Below are 15,719 nucleotides of genomic sequence, written 5' to 3' on the forward strand. Positions count from 1 at the left end.
CAAATATTGGAAAAGATCAGCAATGTGGCTTTCAGACTAGCATTACCCGATCATTGGAGGATTCACAATGCTTTTCGTGTTAGTCTCCTATCTCCTAAGGGCTTACAAGGGTTCCGAACCTTTGGAACCAGTGAACGAGGATCCACCGGAAGTTGAAGAGCTAGCCTCACTACAAAGATAAGAGATGCCTAGGACTATACTTACTAAATCTGAGTCATCATTGAGATAAAACTACTGAGGCAAAAGGGTTGACGTACATCTTCATCAAAAAACACCTCTTTCAAAAGTCATGTGTCCCTTCATAAAAAGTTGTGACCTTTCGTCATGTCCAGTTATGGAAGGATGTCTCTTCATGAAAGACTCTTGATGAAAGGTGTGTCTTTCTGCAAAAGGGCCCTTCATAAAAGGTCTTATCTTTTCATGTGACCCTTTATGCAAGATTGCGTCTTTTCATGATTTCTTTTCAATTAAATGGAGTTTTAGTTGTTAATGGAGAGTATTATCCTGAAAACAGGATTTTCATCTCTGTCAGCCTTAATGCACTGCATCACGTCGTCGTGTCCATCACTTGAAGTGCAGAGAAGATCACTGATTAGAATTAGGCTGACCAAGTGAGTTTTCTTAGCATCTACGCACAAATAGATTACACAAGGCCTTCCTCCAGCCGACAACTGCATTGTAAGAGGGGATCTCAACACGTTGGAAGCACCTCTAAACAAAGAGGGAAGGGTGGCCTCTGGGTTTTGGAAGAATACCTGCTGCTGAAACGGTCTTCAGTCAACAATAACAATGAGCAGCATATGCATGCAATATGCACAAAGAAAGTGCAATAAAACTCAGTACCTCAAAGAACAAAACTCCTAAACTGTAGATATCTGACGCGTAGGAGCATGTCCCATCCTGAACTTCTTCAGGACTTGTATACCATGTATCCTCCATAAGCCGTGTAGAGCGTACAGCAAAACAATCCTTCTGTTGCAGCTTATCATTCAAAAGACTCTGCAAACAGTCCATGGAGTTCCCTTGCATTCCTGATTTCCCTGCACCAAAGGCATACCAGCTTAGCTTCTCAGACTGGACAAACCACAAGCAAGAGCTAACAAGTTTCTAGTAATTACCTACCTGATTCCCAAGCCTCAAAATCAGAGCCATAGTGTCTTCTGCTGTCGGCTGAAGTCTCATTTTGAGCTGGGGATATGGGTACCTGCTCCAGATCAATCATACTCCTCCATCCAGCCGTGTGAGAGTGCTCCTTTGAATCTCGACTTTGAGGTGCTAACGAGTTTGCCATTGAGAAACTCCTCTCCACACTCTGGGAAGTAATCTCATCCCTCATAGTTGCTGTATCTGCCAAAAGAAAAGCTTGGACAGATGCTGCACCTGTAGATGGTTCAGATGAACCAGAACTAGAGCTTGAACTTGCAGAATCTAGAAAAGAGACCCGATGCAATGAAGAGAGAAGAAATGACGATGGGCGGACATTTTTCAGCACAACACCCTGCATGTGAGCAAGATCCACAAATTGCAGAATTTGTTTGAATATATTTAAGGACTCAAAGCAATCCACGGCACGTCCAGGCCTACTCAGCCACTGACGCAAAGTCACCTCGGTCCCACTACCTCCGTCCCTGAAATCTAATCGTTCCGAAAATGCTGCTGCATTTAGCTGTTCTGCTGCTACAGCTTCATTTGGAAACTCTTGGTCTGTCCCAGCTTTCAAGTCAGCCAGTTTTCGTTTCCTTAAAGAAACCCCTTCAGATGCATGCAAACTGCCTGAGTCATCAATAATGGCATCACTAGAAACAAAGTGAACCTGCTTCTTAGTGGACTCCACATAACCTACATTGGAAGGATCTTTGTGAAAAAACTGCTGCTGCCCTACAAGTTGGCCAGTATCCAACCCCTGACCACTTCCAAGTATCTTAACTGAGCCTGAAGTTTCTGGCCCACCAACAGCTCCTCTTGGTTGAGGAAACACACCAAGCCAATGATCTTTTGGTAGACTTTCGTGAATATAGCTGTGCTTTGAGACCCACTGTTGTATGTGATGTTCACGAAACTCTTGCCTGTAGTTCTCAGCCTGCTTACTAAAAACCCTTGAGTCAGGGATCCTATCTGAGAGATCTCTTTTGCAAGAGGAAATATTGCAAGCATTGACAGATGAGGCTTTCAATGTTGAGTTGTAAGGTTGATCAGGTTGTATGTTGTGTGCAACCATGCCTTCAAGCATTCCCCGAGAGCGTGAACCTTCTGCTGCACAAGTTTCTGAATGTTGAAATACCTGTTGCACATCAGAAATGAGTTTTGTGCAATCAGTATCAGCTTCGCCACATTCACCCTCAGCTGTTATCCTAGTGCTGCGATTAGCCTTGGAATTCCAAACACGACCGGCACCACATTTCTCCATTGAAGGCATCCAGTAAGGGTGTGCATGCCTGCGAGGGATTTCAAACAAGACTGACCACTAAAGAAGAGAGCGATGCTGTCACAAAGGTGATGTCAAACAATTTTCCTGTTATCTCCATCATTAGGAAGCTGTAGGCACCACAAGTGCCTCATGATCAATGGATTATTGTACACATTCATCATCTTTGTGCTGAGATTTCAAATGACTGCAGAATTCCGACATCAAAAATCTCTATGGAACATGGTACATTTACCAGCTAGGCATAACATACAAACCAATGAAGAAGTTGGCAAGCCAATCTGAGACATCGATTTCTGTAAAACAAAACAATGTTGAGAAAAAGAAAACTTTAGATTGCCACTCATCCAAAACAAAAAGTAGTGCCCAAGTACCAAACAAGAAAATTAGTTCATCTAATGTCACACAGTCGACCATATCAAGAGAGGTTGCCCAAAAAAAGGCAATCAAATGATGGCACAAGCTTCATTGTTCCACTATCTTTGTCAAAGCCTTCTTTCCACCCACCTACATCTGCGTTGAGAACATAGTTTCCGGGGAATGCCATTCCCCCTCTAGGGAACAGGGGAACGCCGTTCCCAATCCTTGACATTCCGTAAAGTTCCCCCACAAGAAACGGCCAGGGGGAAACGTCCCGTTCCAAAACATTCCCCCACGTTCCGCAATGTTCCCCTTGGTAACAGGCCCAAAAACCCTTTTAAAAAAGGGCAAAATGTTTTTAAAAAAACAATTTTCCTCTATTTTTTCCACTCAACTATGCATATATAACATGAATTTTCAAAGTTTTAGCCTATCCTACTTAAAATTCATCATTTAAAATGACATTTTCAGAATTCTATTAGTTTTGTTTGCTGACGTGGCGTTCCCTTGTTCCTGTTCTCGTTTTGGAGGTTCAAAACGTTCCCATTCCCAAGGACCAAAACGTTCCCTTGTTCCCGTTTCCTCGTAACTATGGTTGAGACGTTGAAGGTAAGGATGAACAAACAAGAAGAGGGTGCAAGGTACGTGAACTGGAGAACACAGAATGTGGTTTCAATAGGGTGAAGAATGTCATAGAAGAAGGACACTCACTGTGGGGAAGCACTTAGTAGATTTGGGCGGCCATGTACCACTCCGATGTCCATGAGGCAATTGCTAATTGCCTACAAGGGTGTGGTCCCAAGAACAGATGGAGACTGAAGGGCGTGACATTGGACCCCACCGGCCTAATTTCAAAGCAAGCAAACACGTAAGTGCTATCAGATGCTCTAACCAAAGCCATTAATCTTCGAAAGCATACAAGCATAAACTGAGAGATATGTAGTACTAGGGCTCCAAATATATCCTTATTGGTTCTAGATCAACGTGCTAAATGGTCTAGAAACACAAGTCAAGAAACAAGGCTACTTGGGAATGCACAGGTTTTGAAGAGTCAGTTCCCTAGTTTCATTGTTGAGGACATCAATGATTCTTAAAAGGGGGAAGTACATTACATCTCTGGCCTACGACAACTTAACATGAGGGCCTGAGAATAGTTAGTAATTGGATTAAGGCATCTAAATGGGAGGGCTAGTGGTTAATAGAAGCACTACGCTAAATATAGTACGTGGTTATTCAGTCGTCGTATCCGTCAAATCAAGGCTCAATTATAAAAAAATTGAACATCCCATCTTGGGCTCATGACCTGGCAAAGACTACTCCATTCAACAACACCCTCAAGATGTGTCTTGGCAGTATCGACCACTAGGGCTTCCTGCACCTGAGTCATGTTTCTAGACACTAAAAGTGTTTGTAGCAACTCACTGGCCCTACATAAGGCTGGCTAGATCCTGATTATGCTACCACATGTAAACCCTATGAACATGAGTTCGAAATTTGAGAGGGGGTCTTGTACTGAGTGTATCCTCGTGGTATGGGACACTAGGATCCACTATATGCAAGGTTTCTAGATACATCTATATTCCTATTTGAAGTATCGAGAAACTTTTCAAGTCCCAACGCAGTCTACTGTGTTAAGCGCAATCTGCCAACATCAACACTCTACTAGAACTAGGTTGATGTAGAATAACCCCACTAGCCAATACCTTACTACATAGCCCTAGATATCAGCCATAAAAAAAATGGACGATCTGGATATCTGCCTCGCCAAAGGCTAGTGCACTCACCCCATGAACTTGTATCTTGCAATCTTGAGTTCTGGATAACTACCCCATCAGAAGCTAAAACATTTGCCTTGGTGGAACCATGTAAACCCGCACATGTGATACATCCTAGCGTCCCATACCACTAGAACATATCGGTTTGAATCTAGATCTCTACAAAATATACGTGCACACGCAAGGATCCATTAGAACCGTGTCTGCGAAGCAAAGAAGATTCACCTCACATCTGGCAGGGCATAGGCGCTTTACCCAAAACATATATAGACCCATCATAGTTGCAAATACCAAGCCACAACATAACACTCTCCGATCATCTGCAATCCACCGTCTCATTCTTCCTTCCTTCCTTTAATTGATTTCTCAAATCAGTTGTCGCTTCCTCTTAGTCTAGAAATCCATATGTGCCCAAGAAAGTGAATCTCTTGCATGGAAAATTCACTCTTCTTTCCGTTGACAACCATTCTATGCTTTCTGAGTTCCTCAAACACTTTGGTCAAATGCTCCCGATGATCCTTCTCTGAATGACAAAACACAATCATATCATCAAAGAAGGTGCCCACAAAAGCACGGTGTGGTCGAAAAATTCGATCCATCATCCTGTTGAAAGTCGTTCGATTCAGTCTCCTAGCAATTAACTTAGTGCCATATTCAACTAATTTTGAAGGAAGTGGAGCCTCCACAAGCGTCATGGTAGTCATGAGGGTGCAACGTCCAGTAATTGATGAAGAAAATTAGGATCAACCAAGGACAAAGGATAAACCCCAGAATTTGGAGGGGCACCGATGATGGGTCCACAACCGCCAAGTTGGTGCAAGAAGCATAGGACAAGGTTTGGAACATGCATATCGCTCCGCGGCCAATCACGGGATGTCCATAGAAGACAAGGTGCAAAGAAGAGACAGAAAGTGCCAAAGCAACAAAATTAAGAGGAAAGGGTGCGAAAAAGAGCTAGAAAGTGTCGGAAGCAAAATAAGCAAGTAAAAACGGTGTGAAAAGGAGCCAGAAAGTGCTAGAAGCACCAGAAGGATGTAGGAAAGGCGTACAATAAGTCCAAGAAGGGTTGGAAGTATCATTACTGAGTTAGGGAACCTATAAGATAGCAAGAGTGAACTCCAAGTAGAATCTGGAGGGATGTAGCAAAACGAGGGATGCAAAGAGTCACGTGCACCCTACACTACGGTGCACAATGACACAATGGCATCATCATCAATGAAACATTTGTCCAGAAGTAATACCTTTTCGAGGAATATTTGTCACACGCCGTGAGCCCTCAATCTAGGGACAATCAGGCACGAGTTACATAGGTCAGTCTTCAAGCCATAGAGGTTAGTCTGGAGTCGGTCCTCTTAACCCGCTTGGAGAATTAATCCTATAGGTGCATGTAGCAGTCAGCCTTAGCAATAGGGTTGCATTACGAGCATACCACAGCATATATGTCAGGATGGCATGCCCATGGGCTAGCCAAAGGCCAGCCCATGGCTAGTGGACTTGTCGGCAGCCCGGTCAAGGGCTGTTTACAGCCCCGAACCCCTATTAGAGGCAGCCAACAGCAAAAAGGGAACTCTATGTCCCTATCGGCCAGCAGAAGGGGCTGCCTTAGGGGCTCCAGTAGCAAGTCGTGGGCCCATGTGCACTCGGCCAGCAGGCTGGCAGCAGCAAACATTATCCGCCAACGTTAAATGTTAGTTTAAAGCTTTTTTGTCCAATCAGGAACTGGCCAACAGCATCTTCTAGCCGACCAGCTCCTCCTAGGGCTATATAAGCAAGCGCATAAATTCAGCATAAATCATTCAATCATCAGCAAGTCTCAAGAAGATTTCATGCAATAAAATCAGAGATAGTCTTCCTCCTCTCAAGGCTAACAATGAAGCTCCTCTTCCATTCTCAGCCAGCATATGTGCAGTCCTACAGCTATTCTGGACTTGCATAAGTGGCCCAAAGAGTCTTCTGCAGAGCCCTTGGACTCGTGGATACTCAGCCGACATACGGTCTTCCACGTCCTTGCGTTGGGTAGTCATATCGCTTGTTCTCAAGCATTGTGCAGCAGTTCTCCAAAGAGTTAATACAAGCAAATACTCTTATTTGCAAGAGAGAAGGAGGGGGAGGGGGGGTTGTGGGGGTGCTTTCAGTGGGTAATTGGAACCCAATACTGTGTCATCTACTTCTCTTCTATTCTCTTCTCTCTCTCTCTACTCTGTGAATTAGATGGTAAAGATCTCACCACATAAAGGTATAAAGAAGACCCTCTTGTGCGTTACCACCATGCATGTAACAGTGTGAGACTGAATAGGTTCTTACTCATGATGATTGTTCTCAGTCAGGACCTATGATAATATTGAACAAGTTATGCTTGGTATGGGTGTCAACCCAAGTTTCCCTTGAGGATTAGAACTTGAAGATGGACTTCAAGTTCTAATTCTCAAGATGTAGTTCCAATTTTCCATGTTTATTTCCAAGATTGGGAATGTCTTCAACTTGAGAGATGGTAGCTTTCTTAGATGGATTTTGTTTCCAAGAGTGGAAACATCTAAGGAGAGGAAGTATGTTACGTACCTAGTGCTAATCGTCGAGATTAGTAGCCTAATCCGACAAGGTTAGGAAAGCCCTCAGATTAGGAGTCAGCAAGTTAATACGGGCGGCTAAGATTGTTATTAATAAATCCATATGTACTAACAATTATGTTATTTATAACAACAGTGTGGGCACTATATAAGTGAAACATGGGTTATTGTTGTCATAACCTCACTATTGGTCAGAGTTCGATCAAGACTCCGGCTACGCGTGTGACAAAGCATAGGTCGGCTTGCCGAAGGTGTTCACACATATGGACTCCAATTTCCCATCATCCCTATAATCAAAAGAATGAACCAGGTCTCCATGAAGCTTGGACTTCCGCCTAGTTGACCATGCATGACATGATCCATGTCAGTTGGTTGAAGCACTACACAGATCCACCTCCGATTGAAGTTCACAACAAACCCAAGGCAAACTTAATCAACAACGCTGAAGTCATGATACCATAACAGATTATACTCCACGATTTGAAGCATCGCTCCAGCCATAAGGAGTGTAAGCACCTCACCAAATTCCAAAACCGAGGGACACACAAAGCGGTTTGGGTTGACAAGGACTTCTTTGAAGATTATCAAACTTTGTTGATGGTTTACCAAGAGGCTATGCAAGTGTGTCCAAGTCAAATGTGCATGTTCCACATAGGTTGTTGATCATGCTAGTCCCACACACAAATGTAACCTCTTGAATGATGTATAGTCTCAAGACTCCCCGTTTAGTTGCTAGGCTACTTTGACAATGAGGCGGGCACCTCCAGAGTCAAGTCGTCGTTAGAAGTCGTGCCTAGGTGTGTGTATAAACCCATTAAAAATGATACTAGTAACATCATGATTTGGGGATGAATGAGCTATGGAAGCTCAGCTGAAACACAGTTAGGGTTTCATGTGGGAGACATACATAGAGAGAAGGAGAGAGAGAGAGAGAGAGAGAGAGACATGTGGGGATAAGTCAACTCATAGTATGAGTGTGTGACTCCCCTATCACACATGTATATTTGCTCTAGTACACATAGTGCACTTAGTACATTAAAAGTACTAAGTGTACTATGTACTATAAAACTTATGGGCTAGTACACACTATAAGGGTGGGCATAATGCCTTTACCCCAACAACCTCCCACTTAAAGGCAAAGTGCCCTTAAATGAAGGAAAAGAAAAAAACAGCATGTACATGATAATATACAAGGCCATATCAAGGCTGAAACTGGCCTCATCCAATGCCCATCAAGTGTCTGCAATGAGCAAACCGCTCTGGAGGCAAACTCTTTGTCAACAGATCAGCCAGGTTGTCATCCGTATGAATCTTGACAAGCTGAATCTGCTTGTTCTCTATCACCTCTCTGATGAAGTGATACTTCACATCCACATGCTTCGTCTTTGCATGAAAGACACGGTTCTTTGCCAACTGGATGGCACTCTGACTGTCACAATGCAACAATGGAATATCCCCTGTATAACCTAAATCAACCACTAACCGAGATAGCCATAATGCCTCCTTGCAAGCCTCTGTGGCTGCAATATACTCGGCCTCTGTGGTAGATAAGACAGTGCACTTCTGCATCCTGGATATCCATCACACAACACCTCCTGTGAATGTAAACACATAACCGGTAGTAGACTTCCGGTTATCTGGATAACCGGCATAATCCGAATCCGTGTAACCATGCACTAATGCATCCTGTTTGCCAAAGCATATGCACATATCATGTGTGCCCTTCAGGTATCTCATGACACCTTTCACTGCTTCCCAATGCTTCTTGCCAGGTTTGGCCATGTATCTAGAAACCACTCCCACTACAAATGCAATGTCCGGCCTGGTAGCAACCATGGCATACATGAGACAGCCACAAGCTGAAGCTTACGGAATCTTGGCCATATCAGCCCTGTCACTATCCGACTGTGGGCTGTCCATAGCACTGAGTTTCACATATGGAGGCAAAGGAGTACTAGTCTTCTTCCCCCCGTCCATATTGAACCTCTGCAAAACTTTGCCAATGTATTCCTTCTGAGACAAATACAACACATGCTGATTTCTGTCCCGAAGTATCCGCATACCCAAAATGTGATTTGCATCACCCAAATCTTTCATATCAAAGGTTTGATGCAGCCTCTTCTTCAAGGCATCCATCTCTTTACGAGATTTCCCGACAATCAACATGTCATCAACATACAAGATGAGGATCAATAGACTGCCATCCAAAGCTTTCTTGGTGTATAAGCAGTGATCTATGTCACTCCTCCTGAAATCCTGGGATTTCATGAATGTATCAAATTTATGATACCATTCCCTTGGTGCCTGTTTGAGCCCATAAAGACTCTTTTTCAGCTTGCATACAAGCTTCTCCTTTCCATTCACTGCATAACCTTCTGGCTGTTGCATATATATCTCCTCATGGAGATCACCGTGAAGAAAAGCAGTCTTCACATCCATCTGAATCAAATCCAGATCATCATGAGCAACCAAAGCTAATACAGCTCTAAGTGTGGTCATTTTGACCACTGGAGAGAAGATCTCATCAAAGTCCACACCATATTCCTGCTTGAAGCCCTTAGCCACTACCCTGGCTTTGTATCTTGGCTTTGCATCAGGTGCAACTTTGAGCCTGTAAACCCACTTGCATGGCAAAACCTTCTTGCCTGTAGGCAAATGCACCAACTTCCATGTTCCATTTTTGTGCAGAGAATCCATCTCTGACTTCATAGCACGTTCCCAAAGAGCCTTGTCTGCCCTCTGTAAAGCCTCCTTATAACATGAGGGCTCCCCATAGTCAGTGAGCATCAAGTAGTCAACCCCTGGAACAAACCTGTCAGGGGGTCTGGAGGGTCTTGTGGACCTCCGTACCCAATGACCATCATTTGCAGGTTGCTGTCCAGCCTGCATATCACCTATTGGTGGCTCCTGTTCCATGCCATAAGGTTGAAAGATCATGCCCGGTATCTCCTCTAACTATGGGATATCCATAGGGATATCTTCTGCCATCTCTGGCTGTCCATTTGGACCATTTTCAGCACCATTTAAGGGCTGGTTTTGCTGCTGTAATGGCTGATTTACAACCCTTGGTTGTTGTCCATGATGTCCATCATCATCAAAGATGACTCTGCCAAGCTCTTGTTGCCTTGCAGGCTCCTTATACATGCATGTTTCATCAAAAATGACATCATTGCTACGTATAATCTTTCTATTAACTGGATCCCAAAGTCTATACCCCATTTCACCTCTGTCACCATATCCTAGGAATATGCATTTGTGAGACTTAGGATCAAGTTTGGTGCGTATTTCCCTGCGTATGTGCACGTACGCAACGCAACCAAACACTCTCAACTGCTTGTATGACGGAGGCTTCCCTGTCCATACTTCCTCTGGCACTTTCCCACCAAGCCTCGTGTTAGGTGACCTATTTATAAGATGAACGGCTGTCATAACAGCTTCAGCCCAAAAACCATGAGGTAACGCAGCATGTGACAACATAGAACGGACCTTCTCCTGAATGGTCCTGTTCATCCTCTCTGCTGTCCCGTTTTGTGGAGGATCATAAGGAGTAGAGAGCTCCCTCTTGATGCCTTTAGCATCACAAAAGTCCTGAAACTGTTTGGACATATACTCTCCACCATTGTCGGAACGCAAAGCCTTCAGTGTTTTGCCAGTTTGATTCTCAACATGAGCAACAAACTTCTCAAACACTGAGAATGTATCACAAACGGAGAGGATAAACCCACACCTTGCGTGTGGCATCATCTATAAAAGACACAAAATATTTTGCCCCTCCCAAAGAAAGCTGAGGCATCTCACATACATCTGTATGCACAAGCTCTAACTGAGCATCTTTCTGTCCAAAAGCTTTCTTGTGGGGGCACTCGAGTTGCCTGCCATATATACAATGCTCACAAAACTGAAAACTTGAAAACTTTAGAGAAGGCAAGTAACCATAACGAGACAATTGCTCCATTCCTTTGACACTCATGTGTCCCAACCGGCTATGCCACATAGAGATTTCCGGCAGCTCGGTTGCATTTACATTAGCATGGTGACAAACACCAGCATGCATGAAGTAAAGAATGTCCACCTTAGAGCCTCTGGCAACAACCAGTGAGCCCTTACTAATCTTCCACTTTCCACGACCAAATGTGGTAACATAATCAGCATCATCAAGCTATCCAGTAGAAAGCAGGTTCTTCTTGATCTCAGGCACATGCCTGACATCATGGAGCATAAGCCGTGAGCCATCTGAAAACACAAGCCTCACATCACCTCTGCCAAGAATCTTGCATGCATGGTTGTCACCCAAATAAACTACTCCTTCATTGCCAGCAGTATACCTGACAAACAAGTCTCTGCAACCTGTGACATGAAAGGAGGCACCTAAATCAATGATCCATGAGTGCATACCATGACCATCTCCTGCAAGTAGTGAATGGGCATCAAGTGAAGACGTGAATAGGACCTCATCCTCACTGTCACTTGCATGTGACACATTGACTTCTTCAATCTTGACTCCACTTTTGCCCTTTGGCTTTGCATCTTTGGCTTCATCTTTGTCTTTGTCTTTTCCTTTGCCCTTTTCCTTTTGATCATTCTTCCATTTGTAGCATTGCTTTTTTATATGTCCCTTCTTGCCACAATAATGGCATTCCAAGTCCTTTTTGGAGCGGGACTTGCTCCTTCCCCGTTCTTGGCTTTTACCCCTTTGCTGGGATCTCCCACGTGCATTCATTGCATTGGACTTTCCAACAGAGTTGTTCTTCCTGTTCATCTCCTCTTGAAGGAGAGCACCCTCCACATCTGCATATGACAGCATAGCATTTGAATTGCTAGTGGCTGTCCTAAATGTGTCCCAACTCTCTGGCAAACTGCATAAGAGAAAGGTGGCTTTGAACTCATCGTCCATTGCCAACTTTTGATTGATGACCTGGCCTGACAACACCATTAAACTCATTTAGATGGGCTGTCATAGACGCCCCTTCCTGCATTTGAAGACCTATGAGTTTCTTCAACCAATACACTTTGCTTGAGGCACTTTGCTAGGCATACAAGTCCTGCAATCTTTGCCACATTCCCCAAGCTGTCTTCTCTTCACGTATGCTGAAAAGTAAAGAGTCTGACACAGACAACATGATGGTGGATCTTGCTAGCTCATCCATATCTTCCCATTCTTCAGTACTAAGAGAAGCGGCCATTACACCCCTTTCTTTGCTGGGCTTGTGCTGCTTCTTCTGGAGCAACACATTATAGCACTGGGTTTGCCAAATGTCATAATTATGCGAGCCTTCAAGCTTCTTGATGTGAAGCAGTGAAGAGCTCTCACCTGTGGTTGCCATAGCAATATGCAACCTTTGTCAATGCCCGACTCCCTGCAAGATGTGCAAACACTGCACCAAAGCACACAAAGTGCTCACAGTTGTTCTCCCAAAGTTTATCTCCCACTGCGGAAGCACGAATGCAATTCTACTCCCACTGAATGTGATAAAATCACCAAAATCTGGTTGCTGCAGATTTAGGACAGCACCTTAGATGTGCTCTGTTCCCCTTCCAAAGTATTGTACAACAGTACTAAGTGCTCACCAATGATGTACCAAATCTATACCTGCAAGTACAGCAACTGAAAATGAGCCTTTTCTTCACTCAAATCAATGTACAGCCATACCAAAACTTGTACAATGTTGTACCAAATCTGTACCAACAAGTACAACAGCAATAAATGCTCTCCTGGCTGTCCAAATGAGTGAAAATCAGACCTTGACAGTCCTCACCACTGCATACAACAGTCCCGGACAGAAATTGAGCAAAAGCCCCTTGACTGCAAGTGGATTTCTGAGTGTTCAAGGCATAAAAGTCTTCCCTGCTGCTTTGCCAAGCTCAACAAGCATAAAATCTTGAAAAGCCCCTTGATTCAAGATCAATTTCTGATCATACATGGTACATTAACGCACATGAAGGCATCCAGAGTCTTCACAATGCTTCCCCCTGGCCACATATACATCCAATAAATAAAAGCCCCTTGATTTACAATTGAGTGCTTGACAGGCATCAACACATTGCCCAAAGCATCAAATGCCCGTGCCTACATGCAAATCAACCCAATCGGCACAAAAGCCCTTTGATCTGCACTCCAATTTCCTGCAATTTTGCCCCAAATGTGAGATTGCTCACATCATACAGCATGTATGAATGCCCAATGGCACAATTACATCAAAAGCCCCAAATTTTGACATCCAATTTCCTGCAAATTGACGCGGAATGTGACCAATGTCACCTAATTGTTGCCAATTTTGCTGACCTGTACCTGCTCAATTGATGATTGTACCTGCTCAATTGATGATTGGACATGCAAATTCCAAAATTGAAGCAAATACCTCAGGCAATTTCTGATTAATGTTACAGAAAGGGAGGAGTCAAATTTGCTGCTTCGTATTTGCTGACTCTGCAGGTACGGATGGTTGCTGATGTGTTCGTAGGCGGTAGCGGAGGAGCTCTGGTCGTATGCCTGGTCGCTTCTTCTCCAGGCTCGAAACTCCAGTAGAAGCTCGCGGGTGAATCTCCCGAGAAGCAGGCGTATGCGTGCAATGTTGGCGTTGGTGTGTAGCTCTCCTCGTGGGCGACAGGACCTCCACGGGGACACGTAAGCGTGCCCTTTGTTACGCCTTGGCCAGCGCTACACACAACGGGACCTCCACGGGGACACGTAAGCGTGCCCTTTGTTACGCCTTGTGGCTAGGCGTCTGACGCCCAACGGCTTGCTGCAGCTCGTGGCTAGTTCTGCACACAGACGACTAGCGACCAGTCCTGCACACGCAGCACACCCAGGCGACTCCACACGCAGCTCGTTGACCAGCGACTAGTTCTTCTACAGTCGACGTGCTGACACCAACGTTCTCAACGGCCAGCGTAGAGAGTCGTGCAGCAAAGCAGCTGCTAGAGAGTCGTGCTGTCAAGGGAGTGCAGGCGAGGCAGAGTTGCAGAGGCCATATGGCATGAACTGTGTTGTAGGCTCTGATACCAGTTGAATGAGCTATGGAAGCTCAGCTGAAACACAGTTAGGGTTTCATGTGGGAGACATACACAGAGAGAAGGAGAGAGAGAGAGAGAAATGAAATGAAATGAAATGAAATGATATATTAACGTCTTCAAAAGGCCAAAATGACCTATGAGACCAAAAAGGTTACAACAATTGGTGGATCTGATACAATGTCTGTGTAAGAAAAGCTAAAAACAACTAACTGAAACTGAAATAACTATGAGGAAAAGTACTGTACTAGGAGCTCCTAATGGATAACATCTGGGAGGAAAACTCCAGCAACAAAGGTAAGCATCATACACATCACTATCCAAAGAGAGAGAGAGACATGTGGGGATAAGTCAACTCATAGTATGAGTGTGTGACTCTCCTATCACACATGTATATTTGCTCTAGTACACATAGTGCACTTAGTACATTAAAAGTACTAAGTGTACTATGTACTATAAAACTTATGGGCTAGTACGCACTATAAGGGTGGGCATAATACCTTTACCCCAACAGGGGACACAAAATAATATAATTTTTTTTAAGGTTTTACATAGGTAGTTTGGGAGGCTATGGACCCATAGGGGGCCCATGCCCAAGGCATCTGCCTAGAGTGTCATGTGCAAGCCCGTGCCATGGCTAAACCTCTGCATAAACAGTCTTAATCATTGATTAGTCAACAGTTAAGTCAGCATCTAGGTCACCATCAGTAGCCTCCCATCATCAGTATCAAATCATTAGCATCATCATCAACAGCACATCATCATTACCATGAGCATTGGAGTATGAAGAAGACCAATCGACAGCCAACCCTCGAACCGTAGCAGTAGGCGGTAACAGTATGTCAAAGACCAACATCATTTCGGACACAATATGCATGAAGCGCAGTAGTTAACAGGAGGAAAACAAATATATGCATGTCCAAAGCTGGCCGACAATAGTTTTGCTAGCCGACCAGCACTCCAACAGTATATATAAGCACAATTCATAGTCATTCCATCAAGTTCATTCAAATCATTCGAGTCAATCATCAATAGAAGTCATGTAGAAAAGGCCATGGGTCACTCCTCTACGACTAACCAAGAGCCTGACCATGTACATACTACATACATTTAGTCACTTTTTGTACCAGATAAATACAAAGAAAAACCCTGACACCAATCTCTCTCCTCTGTCTTAATCATGTTTAAATCAGCATCTTGTTCTTAAACAAGCTTAGGGCTGTGGATCAATACAGCAAAGGCTTCCGTGCATGCAACCTAGAGGGTGCCTCTGGCCTAGAGGGTGCCGAAGTGTAGAAGTAAAGGTAATAAACGATTATGCTTAATCGTGGAAGCCCTATGTATGAAGGAAAAACATTTTCCTTAGTCGCATGCAAATCAGCCAGCACACGCACTCCCCTCTACGCAATATAAGAATGTGCTCAGCCCCCATACAAGCATCTTTCAACCTTGCAAGAACCCATTGCTATACGCAGGCCAGAGGCCGCTCCCAAACAAGAAAACAGAAGGTAGAAAGCCCACGAATCTCACAACTAGTAGCTGTAGAGAAAAACACAGCCAGCCTGGTGCCTACAGAGGTCA

General features: G+C 44.2%; 1 protein-coding gene across 1 annotated transcript in view; it reads right to left on the bottom strand.

Moving 5' to 3' along the window:
- Nucleotides 1–15,719, bottom strand: part of LOC147623842 (protein SPA1-RELATED 4-like) — a 126,061-nt gene that overhangs the window by 83,228 nt on the left and 27,114 nt on the right. The window contains exons 2-3 of the mRNA XM_086820482.1: nucleotides 1,123–2,721; nucleotides 844–1,040 (exon numbers count right to left, since the gene is read on the bottom strand). Of these exons, the coding sequence (XP_086676608.1) occupies nucleotides 844–1,040; nucleotides 1,123–2,416 (1,491 nt within the window). The 5' untranslated portion in view covers nucleotides 2,417–2,721. The remainder of the gene's footprint in view (nucleotides 1–843; nucleotides 1,041–1,122; nucleotides 2,722–15,719) is intronic.

This window comes from Cibotium barometz, chromosome 26 (genome assembly GCF_041138505.1).
Source record: "Cibotium barometz isolate CiBa-2024 chromosome 26, ASM4113850v1, whole genome shotgun sequence".
Taxonomy (NCBI): Eukaryota; Viridiplantae; Streptophyta; class Polypodiopsida; order Cyatheales; family Cibotiaceae; genus Cibotium; species Cibotium barometz.